Source organism: Loxodonta africana, chromosome 2, assembly GCF_030014295.1.
Source record: "Loxodonta africana isolate mLoxAfr1 chromosome 2, mLoxAfr1.hap2, whole genome shotgun sequence".
In the NCBI taxonomy this organism is placed as follows: Eukaryota; Metazoa; Chordata; class Mammalia; order Proboscidea; family Elephantidae; genus Loxodonta; species Loxodonta africana.
This window is the reverse complement of record NC_087343.1, coordinates 85058487-85084562: the sequence shown is the minus strand read 5'-3', so window position 1 is coordinate 85084562 and position 26076 is coordinate 85058487. Positions and strand designations below refer to the sequence as shown.

General features: G+C 43.4%; 1 protein-coding gene across 1 annotated transcript in view; it reads left to right on the top strand.

Annotated features, from left to right (window-relative positions):
* The first annotated feature begins 2465 nt into the window (after nucleotides 1-2465).
* SERINC5 (serine incorporator 5) overlaps nucleotides 2466-26076 on the top strand; it is a 116712-nt gene continuing 93101 nt past the window's right edge. The window contains exon 1 of the mRNA XM_010588243.3: nucleotides 2466-2617. Coding sequence (XP_010586545.1) covers nucleotides 2591-2617 — 27 coding nt within the window. The 5' untranslated portion in view covers nucleotides 2466-2590. The remainder of the gene's footprint in view (nucleotides 2618-26076) is intronic.

Sequence of the window (26076 nt, the reverse complement as noted above, 5' to 3'; positions counted from 1 at the left end):
ACAGAGTAGAACTGCCCCATAGAGTTTCCAAGGAGCACCTGGTGGACTGGGAACGCCAACCTTTTGGTTAGCAGCCGTAGCTCTTAACCACTATGCCACCAGGGTTTCCTCAAAGAGGCTAGCATTGATATATTCACAGAATCCTCCCACATTAGCAAGGTGTTGGCAAAAAGAACACAGGATTAAGAGTCAGGAGCCCTGGATCCTAGTACTAGTTCTGCCCCTACCTCAGTGGGCCCTGGTGAGGGTTCTCTGTTGTCCTGAGCCTCAGTTTCCCTAAAAGGTGAGGAGTGAGTCCCCACTGGTTAAAATACATACAGATTTCACGTCTTCCCTTTCCCAGGAAATTACCAGGTCTTCCCAGCGGGGCAGAATTTCCAGGCTCCAACCATCTTTGCAGGTTAGGAGTAAACAGAAGTGAAGTGACTGCTGCACTAGGACTTTTCACCACAAAATCCAGGTGAGACCCTTGTCTTCTGATAAATCACGAGCTGTCCCCCAGCGGGTTGCTGCACTGTGTGGCTTTGTGTGGTCCTGCTCCATTATTTCTCTTCCTCTAAACATGAAGGTCTGAGATTTTGGGAGATCTTGTGTACCTCTTAACTCCAGGACTGGTTCCCATTAGACTTTCCTCTTAGTCCCCAATTCCTAACCATCCAACAAGACATTCCCTTGCACAAGGCCCAGTCTGGAAGCGAGTCTAGTTAAGGTCAAGTCTTGCTATGTGCACATGGGGATCAGACGTGTGGATTCCAGCCCCAGCTTTGCTTGGTCCCCAGCTGTGAGGCTTTGGACTAGTAATTTAAGCTTCTGGGCTTCAGTTGCCTCATTTTTAAAATGGGTACAGTCAGGGACAGATTATCCAATAAGCCAGGTAAGCTTAGGGCATCAACAAAACAGGGGAACCAGTTGTACAAAGCAAAGGCCCATAGATGCCAAGCAGACAGGACACAAGAAAAAGAGAGCACCAGCATGGAATGGAACTGACAGGGCACTAAATGAAACTGATGCCAGTTCCAGTGCATAAGAATGTAACAGCTGGAAATAAAGGTCATGAGGGCACCCATGTGCAAGGTTGGTTAAGCTATGCGGCCCCTACCACTTCAACACCTTAGTTGACATCTATCTCCTACAATCCCTGATGCTATAATTGAAACTTTTATCTCAGTGGGTCTCTTGGGTGTATACTATTTCTTTCTAATAAAGAAGAGGTGGGGGGTGGGTTGTCTAGTGTAACTCTTGGCTACATTCACCCCGTATGCAGTTGGATCCAACATGACCAGTTACTGTTCAAGGATGGATTATATTAATAGATAACAGGTCTCTGATCCATTTTGAGAGAACTCTTTTGTACATCCACATCTGCTGATCCAGCAGCTCCAACCAAGTGGGCCAGCAATACTGTTTGCCACGATACAAACATAAGGATATGCTCTCGTCCACATCCTGGTAAACAACCAATGGGAAGTCCACATCCCGTTGGAATGCGCGAGTAAGCAGAGGAAGGGGCACCACAGTTCATCAGTGTTTAGGGCCCTCGCATGCCTTAATCCAGCCCTGTGTACAGTAATGTTTACTACAAAGAGTAAAAGCGTGGTGCAGAATTCACACTAAAAAAAATTCCTTTATGCTTTTTGGGGACACGGCTGTGAAAAGAGATCTGGGTGGGAAATAAATTGGGGAGGGAGCGGCGTCCCTGCCTTCTACACTGAACAATTATCGGATATCCCCTTTCTAAAGAGGCCCGGATGCAAACTGAGCCCCTGGGCCAGGAGTACTCTCAAGCTGGCGAAGGGGGAGAGGCTGGAAAACAGGTCAATGTCCAGAGGAGCTCTCTAAGGGCTCTCACAGGATTCCCCCAAAATGCCGCATGAACGTCAGGGTAGAACAGCCAAATATTGTCCAGGAATGCGTGCAGATTGGGCAGAGGTGACGCTGGAAAGTTGTGAAGCTCTTTCGGCAGATGAGGGAGATAAAAGCATTTCAACAACAGGGATCCCGTGAATGTTCCAGTTAGCGCGCCGCAGGGACCTTCAGAGAGCTGCACTGTGCCAGTTCCGCGCAAGGTACTCAGGAAAGCGCCCAATAAAGGCTCCAAAACCGGAGGCAGCACCAGCTCTTTCGCCGGAGCCAGGGGTCGAAGGGACGCTGAGTCCTCCCGGGCGAGAGGGCGAGCGGAGTCAGGCCGGCGCAAGACTCAGGAACAGCCAGCTTCCCCGTCGGTGGGGGAACTTCGGGGACCGCTGCTCCCCGGAGAGGAGATCGCTGCAGCCCCCCGGCGCCTGACGCCAGCGGAAGTGCGAGCCCAGTGCGAGCCCGCTGGGCAGCGGGGCGCCCGGGAAGGGGCGGGCGCGGGGCGGGGCCGCCAGAGGCCGCGGCTCGAGGGGGCGGGCGGGGCGGGGCCTGCGGCGGCGGGGCGGGGCTTGGCGGCGGTTGTTTTTACCAAGGCCGCAGTGCCTCGGCGCTCAGCTGGCGCCGTGCGTTGCGGAGGCGTGAGCTCGTTCGGAGAGGAGTGCTCGCTGCAGGGGGAACCCGAAGGCCGGAGGTGTGCCGGAGCGGGTGAGCGCGCCCGTCGTCGTCGGCCGCCGAAATGTCTGCGCAGTGCTGCGCGGGCCAGGTGAGCGGGGCCAGGCGCTGCGCCGGGTGGCCACGCCGGCGACGGGGCCAGGAGCCCGGGCGGGTTTCCCTGGGTGCGCGTCCCAGTCCCGCGGCCGAAGGCGGGGTCCGACGGTGTCTTCCCGGGCCAGCCCCGCACTGCCTGGGTGAGCGCCTTGGGCCCGAGCGCGCCTCTCAGCCGTCGGGGAAGCCCAGTGTCCGGGGCGGGCGGCGGGGGACGGGAAAGCCCGAGAGACAACCCCGAGATATTCCGGCTCGGCCTCAGGGACTCCGCGAGGCAGTAGCGGGCAGGGCCTGATCGGAGGATGCCGACTGCTCCAGGGGCGTGTCGCTTCCTGCCCGGGGCACCTGGCAGTGGCGCTGAGCTTCGAGGCTGACTCGGTTCTGCCTGCCCGATGATCCCAGGAAAAGACATGGGTTCGGGGAACGTCTCCTTTCCCATGTCCTCAACAAAACTCAGGTCAAACAGCCCACGCAGGTTGCGTTTGACATTTCGCAGAGCTAGAGCTCTGCACCTCCGAGAACGCCTGGATGCCTGATTTCTTAACTACCCGGCGCAGGTCTGGGCGCCGGGAAGACTCAGCCCTGCCCCATGAGTTTACCGACCCAGCCCTGGCTCGGCGCAAAAACGGCCGGTTGAGTAAAGCGCGAACGTTCCCGGCCCTTTTTTCAACTGACTTGCCCGAACCTGTTTTGTAACTCTCCCTGTTAAACCGGCGATGTCTTAGAACATATATACCCGCTTGGGATAGACGTCTCTACCGGTTAGTAATGCATCGGGGCGAAATTAGCAGGTCCTACAAAACCCTGGTGGCGTCGTGGTTAAGTGCTACAGCTGCTAACCAAAGGGTCGGCAGTTCAAATCCGCCAGGCGCTCCTTGGAAACTCTATGGGGCAGTTCTACTCTGTCCTATAGGATCGCTGTGAGTCGGAATGTACTCGACAGCACTGGGTTTGGTTTTTTTGGTTTACCGCTTTAGTCCGAACCCTGGTGGCGAAGTCGTTAAAAGCTCAGGCCGCTAACGAAGAGGTCCGCAGTTCGAATCCACCAGGATGCTCCTTGGAAACTCCATGGGACAGTTCTATCTACTCTGTCCTATAGGGTCGCTATGAGTCTGAATCGACTCGAAGGCACACAACAAGAACAGCGCTTTAATGCTAATTGCACCCCTTCCCACAGAGCCTGAAAAAAAACGAAGTAGGTGAAAAGCCTTTTGGATGTCGAGGGCCCTCATTCTCATCCATATTGATTATCAGCATTTCAGTACAGTTTTAGTGGGTGTGTTTTCACAAATGAATCTAATTCCCGAGGTCATCCAGGTATAGGGGTGTTCTTGCTTACTAATAAATTCAGTCTTAACCGCACTTGAGGCCATAGCATAAGTGATGCCGGAGTTAAGGTGTGGGTTCTGTAACCGGCCAGTTATACAGGCAGATAAGCCATTCTCTTTTCCGGTAGCGATGTGGAGTTATCTTTTGGTTTCTGAGGTCTAGTACTGCCTTGGCAAGCATTCAAGCTGACTTTTTCGGGGACGAGGAAATTGAGGCTTTTGTCTTGAGGTGAAGTGACTTGCAAATGACTAGAAGGAAAGAGAGGATGCCTGCCACCTTACCAGGGCTTTTGAGACCAGGGTTGGAACAACGAAAAAGGATATTTTCTGAATGTTCAGAATCTCAAGAAAGCATTGCAGATCTTTTATTCTTGTTGCTTTGAAATACGTATTTCCAATTTGATGCATACTTCATAATGTAATTACACTCAGGTAGTTGGAAGCATCTGCCCCCCCCCCCAGTCCTTCGAAAGACCCTTGAGACTTTCTCTGGCAGCCCCCCTCCCCTGTGCCTAATTTCAGGCTCTGAAAATTATTACAAGCACTCAAATGGGCCTTGTAAAAGAAATATTGTTATGGTTGATATTTTGGCAGGATTTAATGACTGGTTTCTAAAAGTCCCTCTCCTAGGACTTTGGAAAGAACCAAGTTCTGGTTGTTCATCAAAGGGGAAGTTAGCTTCTGCTTTCTGGGCTGCTTGAGGCATCATTTCAGTGGGTCTCTTTCACAGCTAAACGGCAGTTACACTATGATTTCATATGAATGGGGCTGTGAATAAGTTTGAATATTTTTAAAAAAAGAACTCATCAGAGGTTATTTAAGGCTACTAATTCTTTCTTTTTTTAAACATCAGTCTCTTCCTTCAAAGGTTGGTTGGTCTAGTTGGAGTAGGAGAAGGAAGGCATTCCATCAACAAGTAAACAAGAAAACAAGGATAGGTACTGTTTGTGTAAGAGGGCATTGTGGTGGAGCTGCCTTGGGTAGGGCTGTTGGGGAAGCCTGTCCAAGGAGAGGCCCCTGGAATTGAGACTGATCTGTGGGTAGCAGGCACCCATGCTGGGGCCTTCCAGACTTGGGGTGTTCCAAGAACATAAAGGAGAGCAGCGTGGTTAGAGTATCATAGATGACTAGATGAGATCAGAGAGGGAGGCAGGGCCGGACGTGGCCAGACACTGTCAGCCACAGTTGGACTTTGTATTGTATTCTGGTTGCAGTGAAGGGGAGAGCTTTGATTGAATTTACATTTAGAAGATGACTTTGGGTACTATGAAGACTGGGCTGTACCAGGGACAAGAGTGGAGTCAGGGAGAGCAGTCAGGAGCTGTTCATTCAGTGAATACTTTTTAATTACCTCCTAAGAGGATCACTGGTGGTGCAGTGGTTAAGCGCTTGACTGCTAACTGAAAGGTCGGTGGTTTGAACCCACTAGCCACTTTGAGGGAGAAAGATGTGACAGTCTGCTTCTGTAAAGATTATAGCCTTGGAAATCCTTTGGGAACAGTTCTCCTCTGTAGGGTTGCTGTGAGTCAGAATTGACTCGATGGTGATTTTTTTTTTTTTTTTAAATGAGTGTCTTAGTTGTCTGGAGCCCTGGTGGCACAGTGGTTAAGAACCAAGTGCTAACCAAAAGGTCAGCACTTTGAATCTACACCAGCTGCTCCTTGGAAACCCTTTGGGGCAGTTCTACTGTGCCCTGTAGGGTCGCTGTGAGTCAGAATTGACTTGATGACAATGAGGTGAAGTTACCTAGTGCTGCTATAACACAAATACTACAAGTGGATTGCTTTAACAAAGAGAAATTTATTCTCTCACAGTCTAGGAGGCTAGAAGTCTGAATTCAGGGTGCCAGCAGCAGGGGACGGCTTTCTCTTTCTGTCGGCTCTGGAGGAAGGTCCTTGTCATCATTCTTCCCCTGGTCTAGGAGCTTCTCTGTGCAGGGACCCCAGGTCCAGAGAATGTGCCCTGCTCCTGGAACTACTTTCTTGGTGGTATGAGGTCCCCATGTCTCTCTCTTTGCTTCTCTCTTTTATATCTCAAAACAGATTGACCTAAAATACAACCTAATCTTGTAGATTGAGTCCTGCATCGTTAACATAACTGCCTCTAATCCTGCCTCATTAACATCATAGAGGTAGAATTTATAACACATAGGAAAATCACATTAGATGACGGAATTGGTGGGCAGTTACACAATACTGGGAATCTTCTAGCCAAGTTGACAGATATTTTGGGGGACATAGTTCAATCCATAACAATGGGCAAGCACTGTTCTAGGCTTCAATGGTACACAGAAATCACTTGCTGACAGCTTAAGTCCTGTCCATCTCCTCTCGCTGTAGTACAGGGAGGAGGGAGTCTGGTACCTGAGTTTTAGGCTAAGGTGGTGGTAGAGGATATGGTGGGATGTCCTTGGCTTCTGGGTGTATTTTGGAGGTAGAGCTGGGCTTTCACTTGGGTTAGATGTGGGTTATAGAATAAGAAAGGGATTTGATTTTTGGCATAGGAAACTGGATGGATGATGGTGTGCCATCACTGAGGACCATCAGGAGGCTGGTAGGAAGGGGGTAAGGGAATTTTGGGGGAGGAGAATCCATAGTTTTCCTATGGCTTTGTTACATTTCAGAGGACTCGACTTAGTAGGGTTCTCTAGAGAAACAGAACCGGTTGAGGGGTGTGTGTGTGTGTGTGTGTATATGTATATGTGTGTGTGGAGAGTGAAAGAGGGAGAGAGAGATTTATTTTAAGGAATTGGCTTATAGTCCTGAGTAACTAAAAACCAAAAGCAAACCTATTGCCATCAGGCCAATTCTGACTCATAGTGACTGAATAAGACAGACTAGAACTGCCCCATAGGGTTTCCAAGGAACCGGCTGGTGGATTCGAACTGCCAATTTTTTGGTTAGTAGCCGAGCTCTTAACCACGGAGCCACCACCATCAGAAACAACGTATCAACTGGAAAAGAACCTGGGCTTTAAACTCATACCTGGGTTTGAATTGGGAAACCTGGACAGCCAGGTTGGTATGACTAGACAAGTTACTTAACCTCTAAGAACCTCAGTTTTCCTCAACTGTAAAATGGCTGTGATAATACTTCCTAGGATTATTATGAGGATTACATGTGATAGTAGACATACAGTCTTTAATACAGGGTTTGGCACAGTAAGGAATAACCCTGGCAGAATAAGGAACTCCCAGAAATGTTAGTTTGTTAGTGGACATTACTCACTTGTTCCAGGATAGTGCCCACATCATCCTATTTTTGTTTCCACTTTGATGTATACTTAGGTTTTGCTTAGGTCATTAGTTGATGGATGCCAAGGGAGGCAGAGATAATAGGAGAGTGGTCACTCAACACCTCCTTGGTACAGAGCACTGTGGTAGGTACCTCTGAAGATATGGTGATGAACAGAGAGCTTCCTTGCCCCTCGTGTAATTTACTGGCTGGTTGAGGGAGTAGAAGTGGGGGAAGATAGCCAGAGAAAAAGAAAGTACACGCTGTCAGAGATGAAATGAGATGTTTGCTCAGAAAATTAAGATAACTCTTCTAAGGCAGTTTGAGACCAAGGCTTGTCAGGGTTTAATGCAGGTAAGTATAAGTGTTAATGATAATAATAGCTGGTTTATTTCTTATCTACAGTATGCTGTGTGCATTCACGTACATTATCATCATCCGTTTTTCCAATAACTGTGAGTTGGGTGATGCTCTGATTGGGTTCCTTTTACAGTGAGGCAACTGGAGTACAGTGAAATGAATTAACTTGATCAAGGTCACATGATCATGGAGCCAGGCGATGAACAATGATCTATTAAATAATAACAAGTAACTGTTGCCAGTGGACCTAAGCAGTTTTGAATACACAGCTATTAGGCTGTTTTTTTGTGTGTGTGTACTTTAAGTGAAAGTTTATAAATGAAGTCAGTTTGTCTTACAAAAATTTATATACACGTTGGTATATACTCCTAGTTGCTCTACGCTAATGAGACAGCACACTCCTCTCCACCCTGTATTTCCCGTGTCCGTTCAGCCAGCTTCTGTCCCCCTGTGCCTTCTCATCTCCCCTCTAGATAGGAGCTCCCCACATAGTCTCATGTGTCTACTTGAGCCAAGAAGCTCACTCCTACCAGTATCATTTTCTATCTTGTAGTCCAGTCCAATCCCTGTCTGAAGAATTGGCTTTGGGAATGGTTCCAGTCTTGGGCTAACAGAAGGTCTGGGGACCATGACCTCCAGGGTCCTTCTAGTCTCAGTCAGACCATTAAGTCTGGTCCTTTTAGGAGAATTTGAGGTCTGCATCCTGCTGCTCTCCTGCTCCATCAGGGATTCTCTATTGTGTTCCTGTAAAGGCAGTCATCGGCTGTAGCCGGGCACCATCTAGTTCTTCTGGTCTCAGGCTGATGTAGTTTCTGATTTATGTGGCCCTTTCTGTCTCTTGGGCTCATAATTACCTTGGGTCTTTGGTGTTCTTCTTTCTCTTTTGCTCCAGGTGGGTTGAGACCAACTGATGCATCTTAGGTGGCCGCTTGCTAGCATTTAAGATCCCAGACACCGCTCTCCAAAGTGGGATGCAGAATGTTTTCTTAATAGATTTTATTATACCAATTGACCTAGATGTCCCCTGAGACCATGGTCCCCAAACCTCTGCCCCTGCTATGCTGGCCTTTGAATCATTTGGTTTATTCGGGAAACTTCTTTGCTTTTGGCTTAGTCCAGTTGTGCTGACCTCTCCTGTATTGTATGTCGTCTTTCCCTTCACCTAAAATATTCTTGTCTACTATCTAATAAGTGAATACCCCTCACCCTCCATCCGTCCCTCCCCACTGTTGTAACCATCAAAGTGTATTTTCTTCTGTGTTTAAACTGTTTCTTGAGTTCTTAGAATAGTGGTCTCATATTTGTCCTTTTGCAACTAGTTTCACTCAGTGTAATGCCTTCCAGATTCCTCCATGTTATGAAATGTTTCATGGATTCGTGATTGTTCTTTATCGATGCATAGTATTCCATTGTGTGAACATACCATAATTTATTAATCCATTCATTATTAGACTGTTTTTGTTAGATATTGGCAGCTGCCGGTAGTTATGAGTGGGTGAGTTTAGCTTCTCCCTCATCACCTGGCCTAAGTTATAAAGAAAGCAAGTCTCATATCTAATTCTGCCACACCTAGAGACATTTATTGACAGACAGGCACCGAACAGTCATTCTGAGGCTTCCTGAAGTCCCTATTCTTTGCCTTTCTCAGTGCTCTGATGTACACCTCGTACCTGAGGCAGATGTGACAACATTCTAGTAGGAAGAACTTGGCTGACATTCTGGTTGGACTGAAGAACCGACTACACTAGTAGGACTGTATGGATGAATTAAGCCCATGATGTCATTCTCAGGGTGAAAACTCACTTGACTCTTATAGGTGGTTCTTGCAAGAGCAGGAATTCCTGGGCTAATGTGTTTCCAGCCAGTTCACATTTCATGATCACTAAAATTTTCCCCAATGAAAGCCCATTTCTGTTGTCTGTTCTGTTAATTAACAAAGACAAGAGTGCCACCAGGGTATTATGCTAGTTAACAAAACCTCTGGTCTTGATCCGAGTTAGAGGTAATTGAAGCCCATGCAAGAAACGCCTTTAGAGTGTCGCCTCTGATTAGATGTTCTTGGAGTGGGGTCTTCCTCTTTAGGGTAACTTGATTGTAGCTTAAAACACCCACACAGACAGTCCATGTGGACTCTTCAAAAAGTAAATAACAGAGCACATAATAGTAATGATTTGCCTGAAATGCCCTTCCTCCTTCTCTATAAAACCAAATCTGTACTTTAAAGGCCCAGCTCAAGATGAATTTTTTCAGTCATGATCTTCCCCTTGTTTTGACCATTTCTTCAGAATTTATATTGTCCACACCACCAAGTACTTGACCATATGATTCACTGAAATTGTTTCCTGGGTATAGCAAGTATGTGTTTCCTCTCTGAGGCAGACTGCAGACCATGACGTAGCTTAACACCTCCCCCAGACTCCTCTGCAGAGCCTTTGCTTACAAAACTTTCCCTACAGCTCTTTGTTTATAGTGATTGGAAATGTTAGATCCTCATTATCATGTGTTGCTTCCACCCCTGGAAGGGATCCAGGCACAAAAATTCATTTTTTCCGTGACTGATGTTTTTAAACAATGTAGGGTATCAGTGAAACACAGTGGGAGAATCGCACGTCATCACCCAGAGAGAATCATGTTTTGATGTTTTATAATCCATTCACTGATATTTAATATATAATTTTACTTTGCAAAATTAGGATTATGTTATAGGTCCTGTATTTGATCCTACTCTTTTTACTGAATTGCGGGTGACCAAGGAAGTTTTAATATGCACCAGCAACTAATTTGCAACCATTATGTTACCTGGGCTTACGTTTAGAGGTAGGTAGCCCTCTACCTTTCAATATGATTTCTACCATTAAATAAAAATATTAAGCCAAACTAGAAATTGAAGTTTATTTAATATACAATTTGCAAATTGGGGCAACATTTCTGACTTAGTCAAAAATGTCCCAAAGAAGAAAAATCTTTTACAGATTTTTATACTCCAGTTTATAGCTAGTAAAACAACTAGTGGTCATGAAGGACTCCATGCAGCATTATTTTGAAGAACAATTAATTACTGATTTATCCTAAAACGTAGATTCTTGTCTGGCCTTTGGAGTTTCTGTTGATGAAACTGCACTTTGATAATTCTTTAAAAGAGCACAATGCTCAAGGCAAAATGTCCTTTACTAATCTAGACTATTGTTGGATTTAAGGGGCAGTTCTACTCTGTCCAGTAGGATTGCTCTGAGTCAGAATTGACTTGAGGGCAGTGGATTTGGTTTTGGTTTGCTGGTGCCAAAAGCTCCTGCTCACTGAAAGCTGTGCTATTTGAACCCACCAGCGGCCCTGAGAGAATAAAGACCTGGTGATTTGTTCCCATACAGATTCCAGCCTAGGAAACTCTATGGGGCAGTTCTACCCTGTCATATACGGTCTCTAAACTCTGGTGGTGTAGTGGTTAAGTGCTACGGCTGCTAACCAAAAAGGTCAGCAGCTCGAATCTGCCAGGCGCTCCTTGGAAACTCTATGGGGCGGTTCTACTCTGTCCTATAGGGTCGCTATGAGCTGGAATCGACTCGAGGGCAGTGGGTTTGGTTTCTTTTTTGGTTTATGAGCTGCATACAACAGCAACTATTTGACTTGAAGGAGACTTTTAGGAAACTAGTTTTCTCGAGGCTCAAGGTTCAAAGATTATCTTGGGGTGATAGCCTGGGTGGTTACCTCAGCCTGCATGGAATCCAGAAATCTGAATTCCTCCAGAATTAAAAACTTTGTTCCTCAGTTTTCCTCTTTTGATGAGGATTCTGCTATAGAATCTTTGATTGGAAATGTTCAGTAATGGTAGCCGGGCACCATCCAGTTTCCTTTTGGTCTGTGACAGACAAGATGGTTGTTAATGAAGGCAATCAGAAATGGAGTCTAGTTCCTGTTCTGCCTGGCTCTCCTATTTCTCTGCTGTTCCAGATGAATAGAGGCCAATTGTGGAACCTTGGATGGCCACTCACAAGCTTTTAAGACCCCAGGCAGTACACAATGAACGAAGAGGTAGAACAGAAACACTATTAATGTAGCAGTATTAGGCTAATGTACCAAAACGCCCCACGAAACCATGAACCATGACCCTAAACCTTTGAACCAAGAAAACAAATCCCATGAGGTATTTGGTTATATACAAGCAGCATCAGTAAATGCTTTCGTTGTGCTTTAGCATCAGCTACATTCTGGAAACCTCAGATTGCATATTAATATAGACACAGCAAAGTTTACTTATTAAGGTACAGACTCCTCATTGGGAGACTTCACAGGAAATCTGTAATTCTAGTCTGTTTTGTAAAATTAAAGCTTGAACTTCAGATATTTCTCTCGTTAGGGTCTTTACAGCTTTTCTAAGTTTATGATGGAAACTTCTCACTAGAGGATTACAATACCTAAAACCATTTGAAGACAGATTATCTCCTTTTAATGCAGGAATCTATTTCGGGAACTAATAGTGTAATGCTGATGATAAAGTATTCCATGGGAAGGGTTTTCTCATCTCCTGATTCTTTTAATCCTTTTAAAGTTTCTGTTCTGGTTTTAATTTTTTAAAAAATTACAAGAGGGGTGGTTTGGAGATGTCTCAGGTAGTATAGTATAGCCAAATTCAGGTTGTTGGAAAGATAAGAGTGTCTGTTATTTACCCTGTAAAGTAGGGAGGGTGAAGTGGAGGCTGTAGTGTTAGCTGGAGAGTTAAAATGAAGAAATGGCTCATTCGCATTTGTTTTCTTGCGCGAGCTGACAGATAGCTTTGGGCTACAGCAAGTCTGAGTGGGATGGATGGCTTTACTGGGAAGGCCCAGGAGAGGCAGACCTCTTCACAGTGGAAGGCAGCCTCTGAGTCATGTCCCTTTGTTAATGCAACTGAAGGTGACATCCCCTCCCACATTGCTTGCTTCTGGCCTCTGTTTTCTGTATACATACTGCCTGTAGATTTCCCATAGGTGCTGAATTATCTGTGAGACCATGACAGTGAAGGTTCAGTTTTCTAGGTGTTTTAAGGTAAATAATCTTTTAGAAGCTTCAGAGATAGGAGATTAGTAATTATGGCATAGTTTACTTGTATATGGAAACCCCCTGGTGGCATAGTGCTTAAGTATTACGGCTGCTAACCAAGAGGTCAGCAGTTCGAATCCACCAGGTGCTCCTTGGAAACTCTGTGGGGCAGTTCTCTGTCCTGTAGGGTCGCTGTGAGTCGGAATTGACGGCAGTGGGTTTGGTTTTTTGGTTTTTTTCTACTTGTATTTCAACCAATTGCCATCTAGTTGTCATGGCGACCCTAAGACGGACAAGGAAGAAAGTCCTGCTGATCTGCTTTGAAAATCAGCCAGTGAAAACCGTATGGATCACAGTGGTCCACAGCCATGGGGATGGCCCAGGATGGGGCAGCTTTTAGTTCTGTTGTGCAAGTGGTCACCATGAGTTGGGAGCCGACTCAACGGGGCAGCTAATAACTACTTATATTTCAGAGCAGCAGTACATAGACGGTTTATTTATGATAATTTGATGTTAAAAAAAGGAGTCCTCATAATCTGTTTGCAGGACTAGCCATGGACAGCTAATTGCTTTTTACTTCTTAACTAAGTTTTTAATATTTTTAAAAGGTGGTAATACTTGCCTAGGAGTCCCTGGGTGTTGCAAATGGTTAAGTGCTTGAGTATTAACTGAAAGGTTGGGAGTTCAGACTCACCCAGAGATGCCTCAGAGGTGAGGCCTGGTGATCTGCTTCCGAAAGGTCACAGCCTTGAAAACCCGTTGTAGCAGTTCTATCCTGCACGCCTGGGGTCTCTATGGGTCGGAATCGACTTAACAGCAACTAACAACAATTATAAAGATATCCTGTATTCTCTTAGTGTCCTGAATTGGACAGCATTGTTTACGAATTTTCAATACGTACTTCTGTTGCCCATTGAATTTAAGGTTTAGATTGGATGCTCAGAGCAATATCCATCAAGTTACCAATTAATCTATACGACTATGACTGTCTCCAAATATCAGGTTTCCCAAGTAGTCCACAATGAACCTCAACAGTCCTAGTTAAATATATTTTAAAACAGATTTCCAGGGGGGTATATCCTCAGATCTGCTAGCTTGTGTATTAATGGTATTTTGAATGATTTTAGAATACAATCTGGGAGTCAGCGTGGTGTGTATGTGGGAAATTCAAATAGTGGATTGGTTTGATTACATAAAACATCTGTTTGAATTTTCAGGGAAACAGGGTTTTACTTTTGGCTTTTCTGTAGTTTGCTTTGTGAGATTAAATTGAGCTCATGTTTAAGGAAAGCAGCTGTTGTGCAGAAATTTAGAGTGGGTTTTTATCACAGAATAAATTTTGAAACAATTTGTGGGTTTGAAGTAAGGTTACAGTATATAGTGATTAGACAACATTTTTTTCCCCTCCTGAAAACTGTCTAGTCAAAACAAAAGTAGGAGAAACACACATACACACAACCCCTTAAATCTAACTAAGGAGATGAAAAATCAGACTCCTGTTTGTTTAAGTATCTTTTTTTATAAACTGGCAACTGCATTTTGAAACAAAGCCTACAATGTGTTATTTTTTTTCTAGTTTTCTGTTCTCAGATTAAAGCTCAGTAATTGAATGGAGGGTAAGTCCGATGCCCTGATCCATGAGGCCTGTGGTTCACTAACACTGGGGAGGGATTCAGTGTCCTTTGTTCCTGACTAGATACTGATTGATTTTCTCCAGTGGCTTTCTCAGAAACAATGGCAGTATTTTTTAACCATGGTAAATGAAATTGTTCTCTATAATAGGATTCCATATCAACAGGAATTTTCTTAGGCTTTGATAGCATTACCCCTAAGGACTTTAGTACGTTTTTGACTTATTTCATTTGCTGAGGAAAAACAAACCAATAAATAAATAACAAAACTCCCTAAAGCAATATATCAATTGATAAATATTGGTTGGATACCCAGAATACTAAAATTCAAAGGCATTAATTAGGCCCACTTCCTTGTGCTTGGGAGCAACTTGTGATTGATGCTGAATTTCCTAGCAGTACAAGATTTCTCCTAGGGCAGAACTTCTTCACAGATGACTTGGTGGCTCAAACATCGTACTTTAATACCTTTTCTCCCTGTAAAAGGGAAGGAAGGTGGTGGTCCCCTGGGGAAGACTGCTCCTGTAAGTGTAGGAGCCTGTCCAAGGCAGCATGTGGAGAGCAGGATCCCCACGAAGGGGCTCTGTGCAGCCCTCCCATTACGTACACCATTGCATGCTGTGTGCTTTCGGAACACTTGTCTAAGAAAAGAGTCCATACTATTTCTCAGCTTCCCAAAGGAATCTTATGACCTCAGAAAAACAGATGTAGAACAAGAAGGTAAGGCCAACAGTAGAACCCTCAGAGACATTTCTGTTTGAATGGCAGATATTCCATGTAGCAAATAAGGAACCAAAGAAAATTAAGGTCCCTGGGTGGTGCAAGTGATTTGTACCTGACTATTAACCTGAAGGGTTAGCAGTTCAAACCCAACCAGTGGTAATGTGGAAGAAAGCCCTGGTGATCTGCTTCCATAAAGCCTGTGGAGCAGTTCTGCTCTGTAACATGGGGCTGCCACGGCTCAGAATTGACTGTACGGCGATAAAAAAACCCATGGCTGTCAAGCAGATTCCAACTCCTAGCAACCCTCTAGGACAGAGCAGAACTGCCACATAGGGTTTCCAGGGAGCACCTACCTGGTGGATTCAAAATGCTGACCTTTTGGTTAGCAGCTGTAGCTCTTAACCGCTACACCACCAGGGTTTGGTTTTTGTTGTTTTTTAGGGTCTCTGAAACAGGAAAGAGCCAGAGGTTCAGGGCAGTGCGGGCACCGCTGGCCTTGTCAGATGGCAGAGAAGTCAATTAACAGGAAAACTGCTAAATGCCTGGGGTTTTGGGCAGCCTAGAGCGTTGTGGGTTGAGGAGTACTGGGGAGCTGAAGAAAGGAAGCCAGGGAAGGTAGATCATTATCTTTTAAAATGGGAGGCGATGCTGGAGGAGCTTAGTAGCTAGAGGGAGAAGTGATGTTTGAGTGGAGAGTGTTTTTTTTTTAGTTGATTTTAGATGGAAGGTAACTGAGCAGGTTGCCAAGGTGAAGAGAAGGAGCTGGCTAAAAACCTGAAGGGGTTTCTGGCAGCCCTATAAAGGGTGGTATTTGGATGATGTTATGAGTTTAACTGTGTTCCCCCACTGTTTAAGTTTGTTAACTCTGGTCAACTGGGATTTATTCATCTTTGGAAAATTCTGGAGAAGCAGGTCTGCTTCTGGAGAGATGCAAGTTTTGCTATTTGCCTAGTGATTTTTGAGGCAACTCATCGAATCAGAGAAACTCTGGGTCGGAAGGCACCTTAAAAGTCATCCCTTTTAACTCTCCCTCAGATGCTTAAATGTCCTTTTTAATGCCCCTGCTAAATGTTCATATGGTTTGTTTGAACCTCTCCAGTGATGGGGAGCTCCTTACTCTTCAGATTTCTTAATTTTTTCCATGTCTTGGTTTCTTTGTAAGATAGGGAAATTTCTGCCTTGCCTCCCTCATAGTTATTGAAGGTATCAAAATAAGATGATATATGTAAGGCTTTTGGTTATCTGTAAAGTGATAGCAGCTCTGTCAGGGTTCAGTGCAGGAAACATACCACTGTAGGTATTTTAAGCAGAAGGGAATTTAATGTAGGGAATTAGGTGTTTAAAAAATAATTAGAAGAACTAGAGCAGCAAGAATTAGGGGCCTGACATAACTAGTAAAGAATGTCTGCCTTGAGTATTGTGCTCTTTTAAAAATAATCCATATGAGACCAAATTGACAATAGCAACTTGAAAGATTTGATTGGAAACTTAGGGAGCCAAGAGTTTACGTTAATGGGGAAGGAACAATTTGGAAAAGCACTGTGAGAATGGTTGCACAAATTGAAGAATGTAGTCAAGTGCCACTGAATTGTATATGTAGAAGTTATTGAATTGGTGTATGTTTTGCTGTGTATATTCTCAACAACAACAAAAAACAAATTATTAGAAGAATCGGGACACCCCTGGAACTCTTGAGCTTAAGAACATACCACCACAGCTGTGATCCAGAGGTCAGGAAGTTGAAGTGACTGCCACCACCCCACTGCCTCTTGATACCCACGCAGCTGGTGGCGTGATGCTGGACCCACGAGTCTGGTTGCACAACTGCTCATCCTTTCCTGGAAACTTGCCTGGTTGTAGACACCACAGCAGGAAAGTGGCCTCCACTTCTTTTTCACATTCCCATATTATGAATATTCATATTATCAATGCTCCTAATTGCCAAGACCCTAACAGCAAGGGAGTCTGGGAAACGTGGCTTAACTTTCCAGGTTCTTCAGTCCTGGAAGACACAGAGAAGGAGGTGGGAATGGAGGCTGAGTGAGATAATTGACCATGTGCAATACAAGTTATGTGGAATTGTATACTTCTAATCAGTCTCCAGAGAGAACAAACCTGTTAACATTTTACTGTATTTCATTCTAGTATTAAAATAAAATAAATTGGACCATACCATGTATACAGTTTTATATCCTAACTTATTCTCACATAATATTGTGAACACTTTCACATATCATAAAAAATTCTTCAAAAGCAAACTTTTAAATGATGGTATCACATTTAATTGACCATATCAGCACTTCTTTCACTGTTCCCCCTTTATTAGACAGCTAGTATATTTTTATTTTTTTTAACTACCATAAATAGCTCATGACCTTTCTCTATGTCTATGCTTCTTACTTGAGGCTAGATCTCTGGAAGTACAGTTAGATCTGCCATAGCACAACATGACGTATATTCCTAAAAATCATCCCACTGTGCAAAATCACACAATAAAAGCCACAGACCTTATGGGGAAAATGGAAATTAGGGGCAAGCTTCAAAAAACATCAGTGATAACATTTTTAAAAAAGGAACTTAGTAAATACAGCTTTATAAATGTTAAATGGCAAAGAAGTATGTAAATACTAAAATAAACATAGCATTTTACCCTGAGAAAAACTTCAAGTTTGCTTTTGTAAATAGGCATCATAAGGGCTGCAGTTTGTATGATTGTGAAGTGGTGGAAGGGGGTGTTATGCATTGAATTATGTCTCTCACAAAGTGTGTATCAACTTGACTAGGCCATGATTTCCAGTATTGTGTGGTTATCCACCATTCTGTGATCTGATGCGATTATCCTATGTGTTGGGAATCCTAATCTCTGGTTGTGGTTAATGAGGTAGGATTAGGTTATATTAAAGAAGATTAGAGTGGGATGTAGCACCCTTACTCAGGCCACAGCCCTGATCCTGATGTAAGGGGAGTTTCCCTGGGGTGTGGCCTGCATCACCTTTTATCTTACAAGAGATAAAAGGAGAGAAAAGTGAGCAGGGGGGCAGGGACCTCATGCCACCAAGAAAGAAGCTCCAGGAGCAGAGTTTGTCCTTTGGACCCGGGGTCCCTGCGCTGAGAAGCTCCTAGACCAAGGGAGGATTGATGACAAGGCCCTTGCCCTAGAACTGACAGAGAGAGAAAGCTTTCCCCTGGAGCTAGTAGCCTGAATTCAGACTTCCGACCTCCTAAACTGTGGGAGATACCACCCACTTGTGGTATTTGTGTTATAGCAGCACTAGATAACTAAGACATGGTTATGTGAAATTGGATGGAAAGTTGTACCACCAGGTGTGGATGGGTATGACTCACAACACACATGGTAAACTGAAGTGTGTGTTTTGTGTGTTCCTAAGTGGCTTGGTTTAGTTGGCAGCAGTTTTCTGCCCTCACCTAGTATTTCTCACAGATAAAATCCTAATACATCAATCCTTTTGGGACAAATTTGTGTTTTCAAAGCTAGCATTATAGTAGAACTGACAACAGAGGAATAACTCAGAAGCCCTGGACATGTTACATTGCCATATCTTTCTCAGGAAAGCTGACCAGTTCACGCTCCTGGTAGCTGTGTGTGAGGGAGTGAGCTGGCTCCCTTTGACCAACTCACAGAAAGTTGGTGCTGGAAGGGACCGGAAGGATCATCTACTCCCCTGACCCAGCTGTGCTCAGATTCCTTGTACTGTAATCAGGGAAGGCTCCAGAGACAGAACTTACTATCTTTGGAAGTGGCTCTGCTTTATCCTTAGAGAGCTCCGATTTAATTCTTCCTCCTGCCCCTGTCTTGGCTAAAATGACCTACCCCTATCTTGGAGGGATACAGTAGTTTTTGGATAGTAAAGTCAGAAGAGGCAGGCAAGGGCTGTGGCTCAAGGGTCACAGAGGACCACAGTTGGGTTAACACTTCTGCTCCTGAATATGAGAATGCCCAGTGTCCAATCTGAGACATGCTGACAAAGGAGACTTGTGCCTCTGGGTGTGAGAAAGTTCACTTGAAAGCCAAAGTATTACAACTTCTTGGCACACTTAAATAGTTTTTAAGGCTGATGGTCAGGCAATTTGAAATTAGAACCATCTTGAGATGTCCATGGTTGTTAGGAAACCAGAGCCTCACTGTTGATGAGTTTATGATGGGAGTGATGCCTGCCTCTTGTGGTCATGAGATACCATTCTTGGATAACTATGGGCTGGCCATGGAGGGTAAGTGAACTAGAAATTATATCCATAAAATAGTATTGAAAGTAGAATCTGGGAGGTCAAGCAGCCTTCATCTTCTGGAGCTAGAAGGATCCTTAAGGGAGTGGCATGTCCACACCCTTATATTATTGAGGAGGAATCAGGCCCCCAGAGCTGAGGGCCTCTCTGAAGGCCACACATTTGGTTAGCTTACAGCAGAGACTGCCACCCAGCTCCCCTGGCCTTTGCCATTTGCCCAGCATGTAGTTGACAGTTGATAATGAGAGTGTGGAGCCCTGGGGTACAGTGGTTAAGCAGTCTTGTCTGCTAACCAAAATGTTGGCAGTTCAAACCCACCAGCCCTCTCAGGAGCAGATTAATCAGTAAGCAAGGTACATACGGGTTTACAGTAAGCAAGTTATGTGCAGGCTTAATTCTGTTTACTTATCTGTAGTGTACAATTTCACATGGGTTTCACCATGGGTGAAATTGTGCACTACAGATTAGTAAGTAAACCTGTGTGTACCTTGCTTATGGGATAATCCGTCCCGTGGGCTGTCTGCTCCGCGGGCAAAAGATGTGGCAGTCTACTTCCATAAATTACAGCCTTGGAAACCCTGTGGGGCAGTTGTACTCTGTCTTGTAGTTGAAATCTACTCAATGGCAATGGGTTTGGTTTGAAATAATGGGAGTGACTGGGTGAATGCTGGACTTTTTCAGAAGATATCTGCTGTCTTTGCGGAGCAGTTCAACAAAGAGCTCATGGGTATAGATTATAAACATAATCTTATGATTTTAAATCTCAAGTTTTTTTTTTTAATACTGTATTTTGCTGTAATAAAATCAGTTTAAATCTTTTTCCTCTCCCTTCTCTTAAACCCCCAAGCAATTGTTTACTTTTTTTTTTCTGGAAGGATCCTTTCTGTGTGTGAATCTGATCATAGGATTTAACAGGAAGCAGTTTCTAACAACGTGTTTTCTTACCAAGGGACTGTACTTTGTGAACATTGCAGGTTGCTGAGTAAGCGGTATTAGGCCATTTCGAAAGAGCTGGTTAACCAATGAGGGACTTTATGCAAATCATTGTGCCCAGGGGCAGCTTCTGGCTGGAGGCTTTGAAAAGCTTGAAGCGGTAAATTATTTCCTTATGATGGGGGTTTGTCACGGGTTTGCAATTCTTGGAAGCAAGAGGTCCAGCAGAGCTGAGTCTCTGACTGTTTTTTTTCCTGCTGTGGTGTGGCAGGAAGAATGCAGGGCTCAGTGCTTCAGAAGAAGCTGATGCTCATTATGAATGGTTGGAGAGGAGGATGCCTCCTCCTCTCCCACTTAGGTTATCCTCCCATTCCTCTTTCCTGATGTTTGTAAGACTTTGGGAGTGTTGAAAATAGGTACTGTAAACGAGGTTGGGAGTCTCTGATCAGAAAGAAAACAAAAAAAAGTATTAAGGAGCCCTGGTGGCGCAGTGATTACGGGCTTTAACTGAAAGGCTGGTGGTTAGAAGCCACCAGCTGCTCCACTGGAGAAAGGTGTGGCAATCTGCTTCTGTAAAATTACGGCCTAGGAAACCCTACAGGGCAGCTCTGCTCTGTCCTGGAGAGTCGACAGCACCACCCCCCACCCCCCGCAACAACAACAAGAATAAGGTTATTATGAGAAGAGAGTAAAGAAAAAAGCTATTAATTAGTAAGTGAGCGGTGGCATTTGGGAGGAATGATAATCAGCTCGTGTCTCCCAGTGGGGATGCTGTTGGTATTTGGGGGGAGGCAGTTCTTTCTTGTGAGGAAGTCTTGTGCTTAGCTGATACTTAGAATTGTGGATAACCTGAATACCAGTAGCACTCACATGTCTTTGTGAAAACATTGCCCCTACCTTTATGACCAGATACACACAAGGCCCTAGGGGGATGATGGTGCTGGCCCACAAAAACCACCGACTGGTTTGGGCTTGGTGATTTTTTAAATATAACTTAAGAACTGTGGCAAAATGGACTGAATCCTACTAGAAAAAAGACAAATGTAAAGTAGATGAGTCTACCACGGCACGACCTTGACTTAAACAACCAAAGATGGCAGGCTGTATTTTAAACGTAGTTAATTTTAAATGTTGCCCCAGAAGTATCATTTTAAGATTTAGTGCTAAAGCTAAGTCAGTTAAATGACGTTATATGTTTGATAGGAAAATAAAAAGCATGCTTCATAGCGAGAGAATTCATTTAAACACACTTCTCTGCATTTTTAGACTTTCAATTTGTTCAGATAGTCCAAAGGTGGTATAGCCAAATAATTAAGAGTGGGGTCTAGTGACAGGCAACCCAAATTCAGATCCAGACTCCCACTACTTACCACTTATTTGATCAGGCATTATCTATCTGTCCCTTTGTTTCCTCGTCTGTAAAATGGGGTGATCACCAGTACCTCCGACATAGCATTTTGTTTGGATTAAACAGATTAATGCATGTAAAGCACTTGGAACAGTAGCTGGTGCATCATATGAGATCAATAAATGTTAGTTGTTATGGGGAGGACTATCACTTTCTCTTAGGATAGCAATAACCAAATTTAAGTTTTGAATATGCTTATTTTGAGGTTTGATTCACACCCTTTCCATCAAAACAAATTATGTGTAGATCCAATATTTAACTATAAAAAGTGAAAAATGGGTTCATAAAAGGTACTAAGAAAATATAAGTAAAAATTTTTTTTTTTTAAGTAATCTTTGAATGGCCAAGGTTCTTCTAAGCATGACACGTGATCCACAAGCCATGTTGTTTGACTATATAAAAGTTAAAAACTTGCCCATAACAGAATATAAACAGTCAAAACACAAAAGATTCTGTGATTCACAGAACAGAATCCGATTTTCATTATTTACAAAGAGCATTCTTAAAAATCAAGAGAGAGTACAAATGGCCAATAAACGTGAGAAGTTGCTCAGTCTTACTCTAAAACAAGTATAATTCGAAATTATATTTTTCACAAATGAGACTGGCAAAATTAAAAAGTATAATACCCAGAGTTGGCAACGTGATGGAAAAATAGTCATTGTGATTCACCTCACCGGTGAAGAAATATTTAAGTTAGGGTGATACCTTTGAGTCATAATTAAATATGTCCATGTTCTTGAAACTAGCAATTCCACTTCTATTTTTTGTATTAGAAGTAAACTGGGAACATCTTAATCATTGAGAATGGAGACTAAAATAAAAAGTTACAAGCCTTCCATATGGAAACCCTGGTGGTGTAATGGTTAAGAGCTATGGCTGCTAACCAAAAGGTTGGCAGCTCGAATCTGCCAGATGTTCCTTGGAAACTCTGAGGCAGTTCTCCTCTGCCCTGTAGGGTCACTATGAGTCAGATCGACTCAATGGCAGTGGGTTTGGTTTTTTGGGGGGGGGGGGGGCGGGGAGGCTTCCATATAGTGGATTACTACCTTGCCATTAAAATGAATGAAGTAAATTTGCACAGAAAGAAAAGATGTACAGGATAGCCTGTTGAGTAGGGGTTAAGAAAGAAAAGGAAGTTGAAGAACAGTGTGTGTATGATGACCCCACTTGTATGCATTTTTAATAGACTTTATATTTTAGAGCAGTTCTAGGTTTACAGAAAAATTGTGCAGAAAGTACAAAAAGTTCCCATTTACTCTCTTCCCTGTACACATTGTTTCTCCTATTAACATCTTACATTCCTGTGGTGTGTTTGTTACAATTCATGGGCCGATATTGACACATAATTATGAACTCTGTTGGTACAGTCCTGTGGGCTTTGCTCAATGTCATATGTCCACCATTATAGAATCATACAGGAGAGTTTCACTGCCCACAAAAAGCCCTGTGCTCCACCTATTCATCCCTCTTGCCTCACCCTGAACCCTTGCCAACCATTTAAGTGCTTTTCAAAAAGGATCCACAAATACTTGTATACGTAAATACGGGTGTGTGCATAACAATTTCTGACAATGTTTTAAAGATACAGTAGAAACTGTCAAAAGTGGTTACCGCAGTGGAGTGACATTGGGAGGTTTTGAGATGAGGGATAACGTTGGGACATTTGTTTTTCATTGAAGGCCTTGCTGTGCAGTTTGAATTTATCGTGAGCATGTGTTGGTTGCTTCTTTAATTTTTTAAGGCTTGTTTTAGCAAGCCTAAATGTGAAAGATTCAACATGTTGTGTAATTGCATTTCCTAGCACTGTTTTTGTTTTGATATTAACTCTTGCCTCTGGAGCTGATGGTGAAATATGTCTGTTTTATATATTTAGGAGGTGGGTTTGAAGAGTACAGTACAGATTTTAACCCATTTTTGCATTAAAAAGAGAACTGAGATTGTTAGTTTAATTGTCTAACTGGTTCTCTGTCATCTGTAATGTACATATGCATATGTAGATATTTCTTAACTAAATTTTACTGAGCTAAATAGAGCTAAAAAAAAAGAGGGGGTATGCCACTCATAAAGATGGGGCCCAGAATTATAGTTAAGATATCAAATCAGTCTTTGTCAGTGGTCCAGGTGACTGTGGATTATTAGGACATATTATGGTACAAGACGAGAAAATTGTTACAGATAATGGGAGCCCTTGAGCTAAGTAAGATTCAGGCATTTCAAATGTGGAATCTCAATCTCGAAATGTTGAAAGAGCCATAAAATATATAAACTTTACAGAGCATTTTACAGCAGACCAATAGTTTAAGAAACACACGAAACAATTTCATCTCCTAAAATGCTGGGAATTTGCCTTTGGGGACACCTTTTTCTTGTTTAAATTAACAGACTTACCAAAAAATCTCATCGTTTTATTTTTGTTCTTAAAGTGGAGTTGGAGAAATGCCCAAGCTTTTACTCCTTCCCCGTTGAGTGGAAAGTTCCAGACTTCTAAATGAAGTTAATATTTATTTTGAGTTAAAAACATTGTTTTATACACTTCCTTAATTATTCTAAAAGGACTGTATTCAAAACCAAACCCTTTGTTGGCAAGTTGATTGCGACTAGTAGTGACCCTATAGGACAGAGTAGAATTGCCCCTTAGGATTTCCAGGGAGTGGCAAGTGGATTCAAACTGCCGACCTTTTGGTTAGCAGCCGAGTTCTTAACCACTGCACCACCAGGGATTCAAAAGGGCTATATTAGGTTTAATTAAAGAAATTATTTATAAAAATAAATTAAAAACTAGTTTATTTAAAGTGTACAATTGAGTGGTTTTTAATAACAGAGTTGTGCAACGATCACCACAGTTTAGTTTTAGAACATTTTTGTCACCCCTGCTCCCATTGGCAAACACTAGCCATGCTTGAGCCCATTGTTGTAGTCACTGTGTCAGTCCATCTCGTTGAGGGGCTTCCGCTCTTTTGCTGACCCTCTACTTTACCAAGCATAATGTCTTTCTCCAGGGACTGATCCTTCCTGTTAGCATGTCCAAAGTACATGAGTGTAATCTCATCATCCTTGCTTCTAAGGAGCATTCTGATTGTACTTCTTACAAGACAGATTTGTTTGTTCTTTTGGCAGTCTGTGGTGTATTCAATGTTTTTCTCCAACACCACAATTCAAAGGTGTCAATTCTTTTCTGGTCTTGCTTATTCATTGTCCAGCTATTATATGCATATGAGGTGATTGAAACACCTTGGCTTGGGTCAGGCAAGATGACATCTTTGCTTTTCAACACTTTAAAGAGGTCTTTTGCAGCCGATTTATCCAATGCAATGTGTCTTTTGATTTCTTGACTGCTGGGCGTTCATTGTGGATCCAACTAAAATGAAATCTTTGACAATCTCAATCTTTTCTTCATTTATCATGATGTTGCTTATGGGTTCAGTTGTGAGGATTTTTTGTTTTCTTTATGTTGAGGCATAATCCATACCGAGGGCTGTGGTCTTTGATCTTCATCAGTAAGTGCTTCAAGTCCTCTTCCCTTTCAACAAGCAAGGTTGTGTCATCTGCGTAACACAGGTACTTAATGAGTCTTCCTCCAATCCTGATGCCCCGTTCTTCTTCATATAGCCTAGCCGCTTAGATTATTTGCTCAGCATACGGATTGAATAGATGAAAGGTGAGAGGATACAACCCTGACACACACCTTTCCTGACTTTAAACCATGCAGTATCCCCTTGTTCCGTTTGAACAACTGCTTCTTAATCCATGGACAGATTCCTTATGGGCACAATTAAGTGTTCCGAAATTCCCGTTCTCTGCAGTGTTACCCATAATTTGTTATGATCCACACAGTTGAGTGCCTTAGGATAGTCAGTAAAACACAGGTAAACATCTTTCTGGTATTCTCTGCTTTCAGCCAAAATCCACCTGACATTGGTCATGATATCCCTGGTTTCACGTCCTCTTCTAAATCCAGATTGAATTTCTGGCAGTTCCCTGTCGATACGCTGCTGAATGATCTTCAGCAAATTTTGCTTGCATGTGATATTAAAGATATTGTTCAATAATTTCTGCGTTCAGTTGGATCACCTTTCTTGGGAATTGGCATAAATGCGGATCTCTTCCAGTCCCTTGGCCAGGTAGCTGTCTTCCAAATTTCTTAGCAGAGATGAGTGAGCGCTTCCAAGGCCGCATCCGTTGTTTGTTGAATGGTATTCTGTCAATTCCTGGAGCATTGTTTCTCACCAGTGCCTTCAGTGCAGCTTGGACTTCTTCCTTCAGTACCATCGGTTCCTGATCATGTATTACCTCCTGAAATGATTGAACGTGGTATAGTGACTCTTTGTATTCCTTCCATCTTCTTTTGATGCTTCCTGCATCATTTAATATTTTCCCCGTAGAATCCTGCAGTATTGCAACTTGAGGCTTGAATTTTTTTTCTTCAGCCCTTTCAGCTTGAGAAATACTGAGTGTGTCCTTCCCTTTGGGTTTTCTGTTTCCAGGTCTTTGCATATGTTATCATAATACTTTACTTTGTTTTCTGGAGCCATCCTTTGAAATTTTCTGTTTCAGCTCTTTTACTTTATCATTTTTTC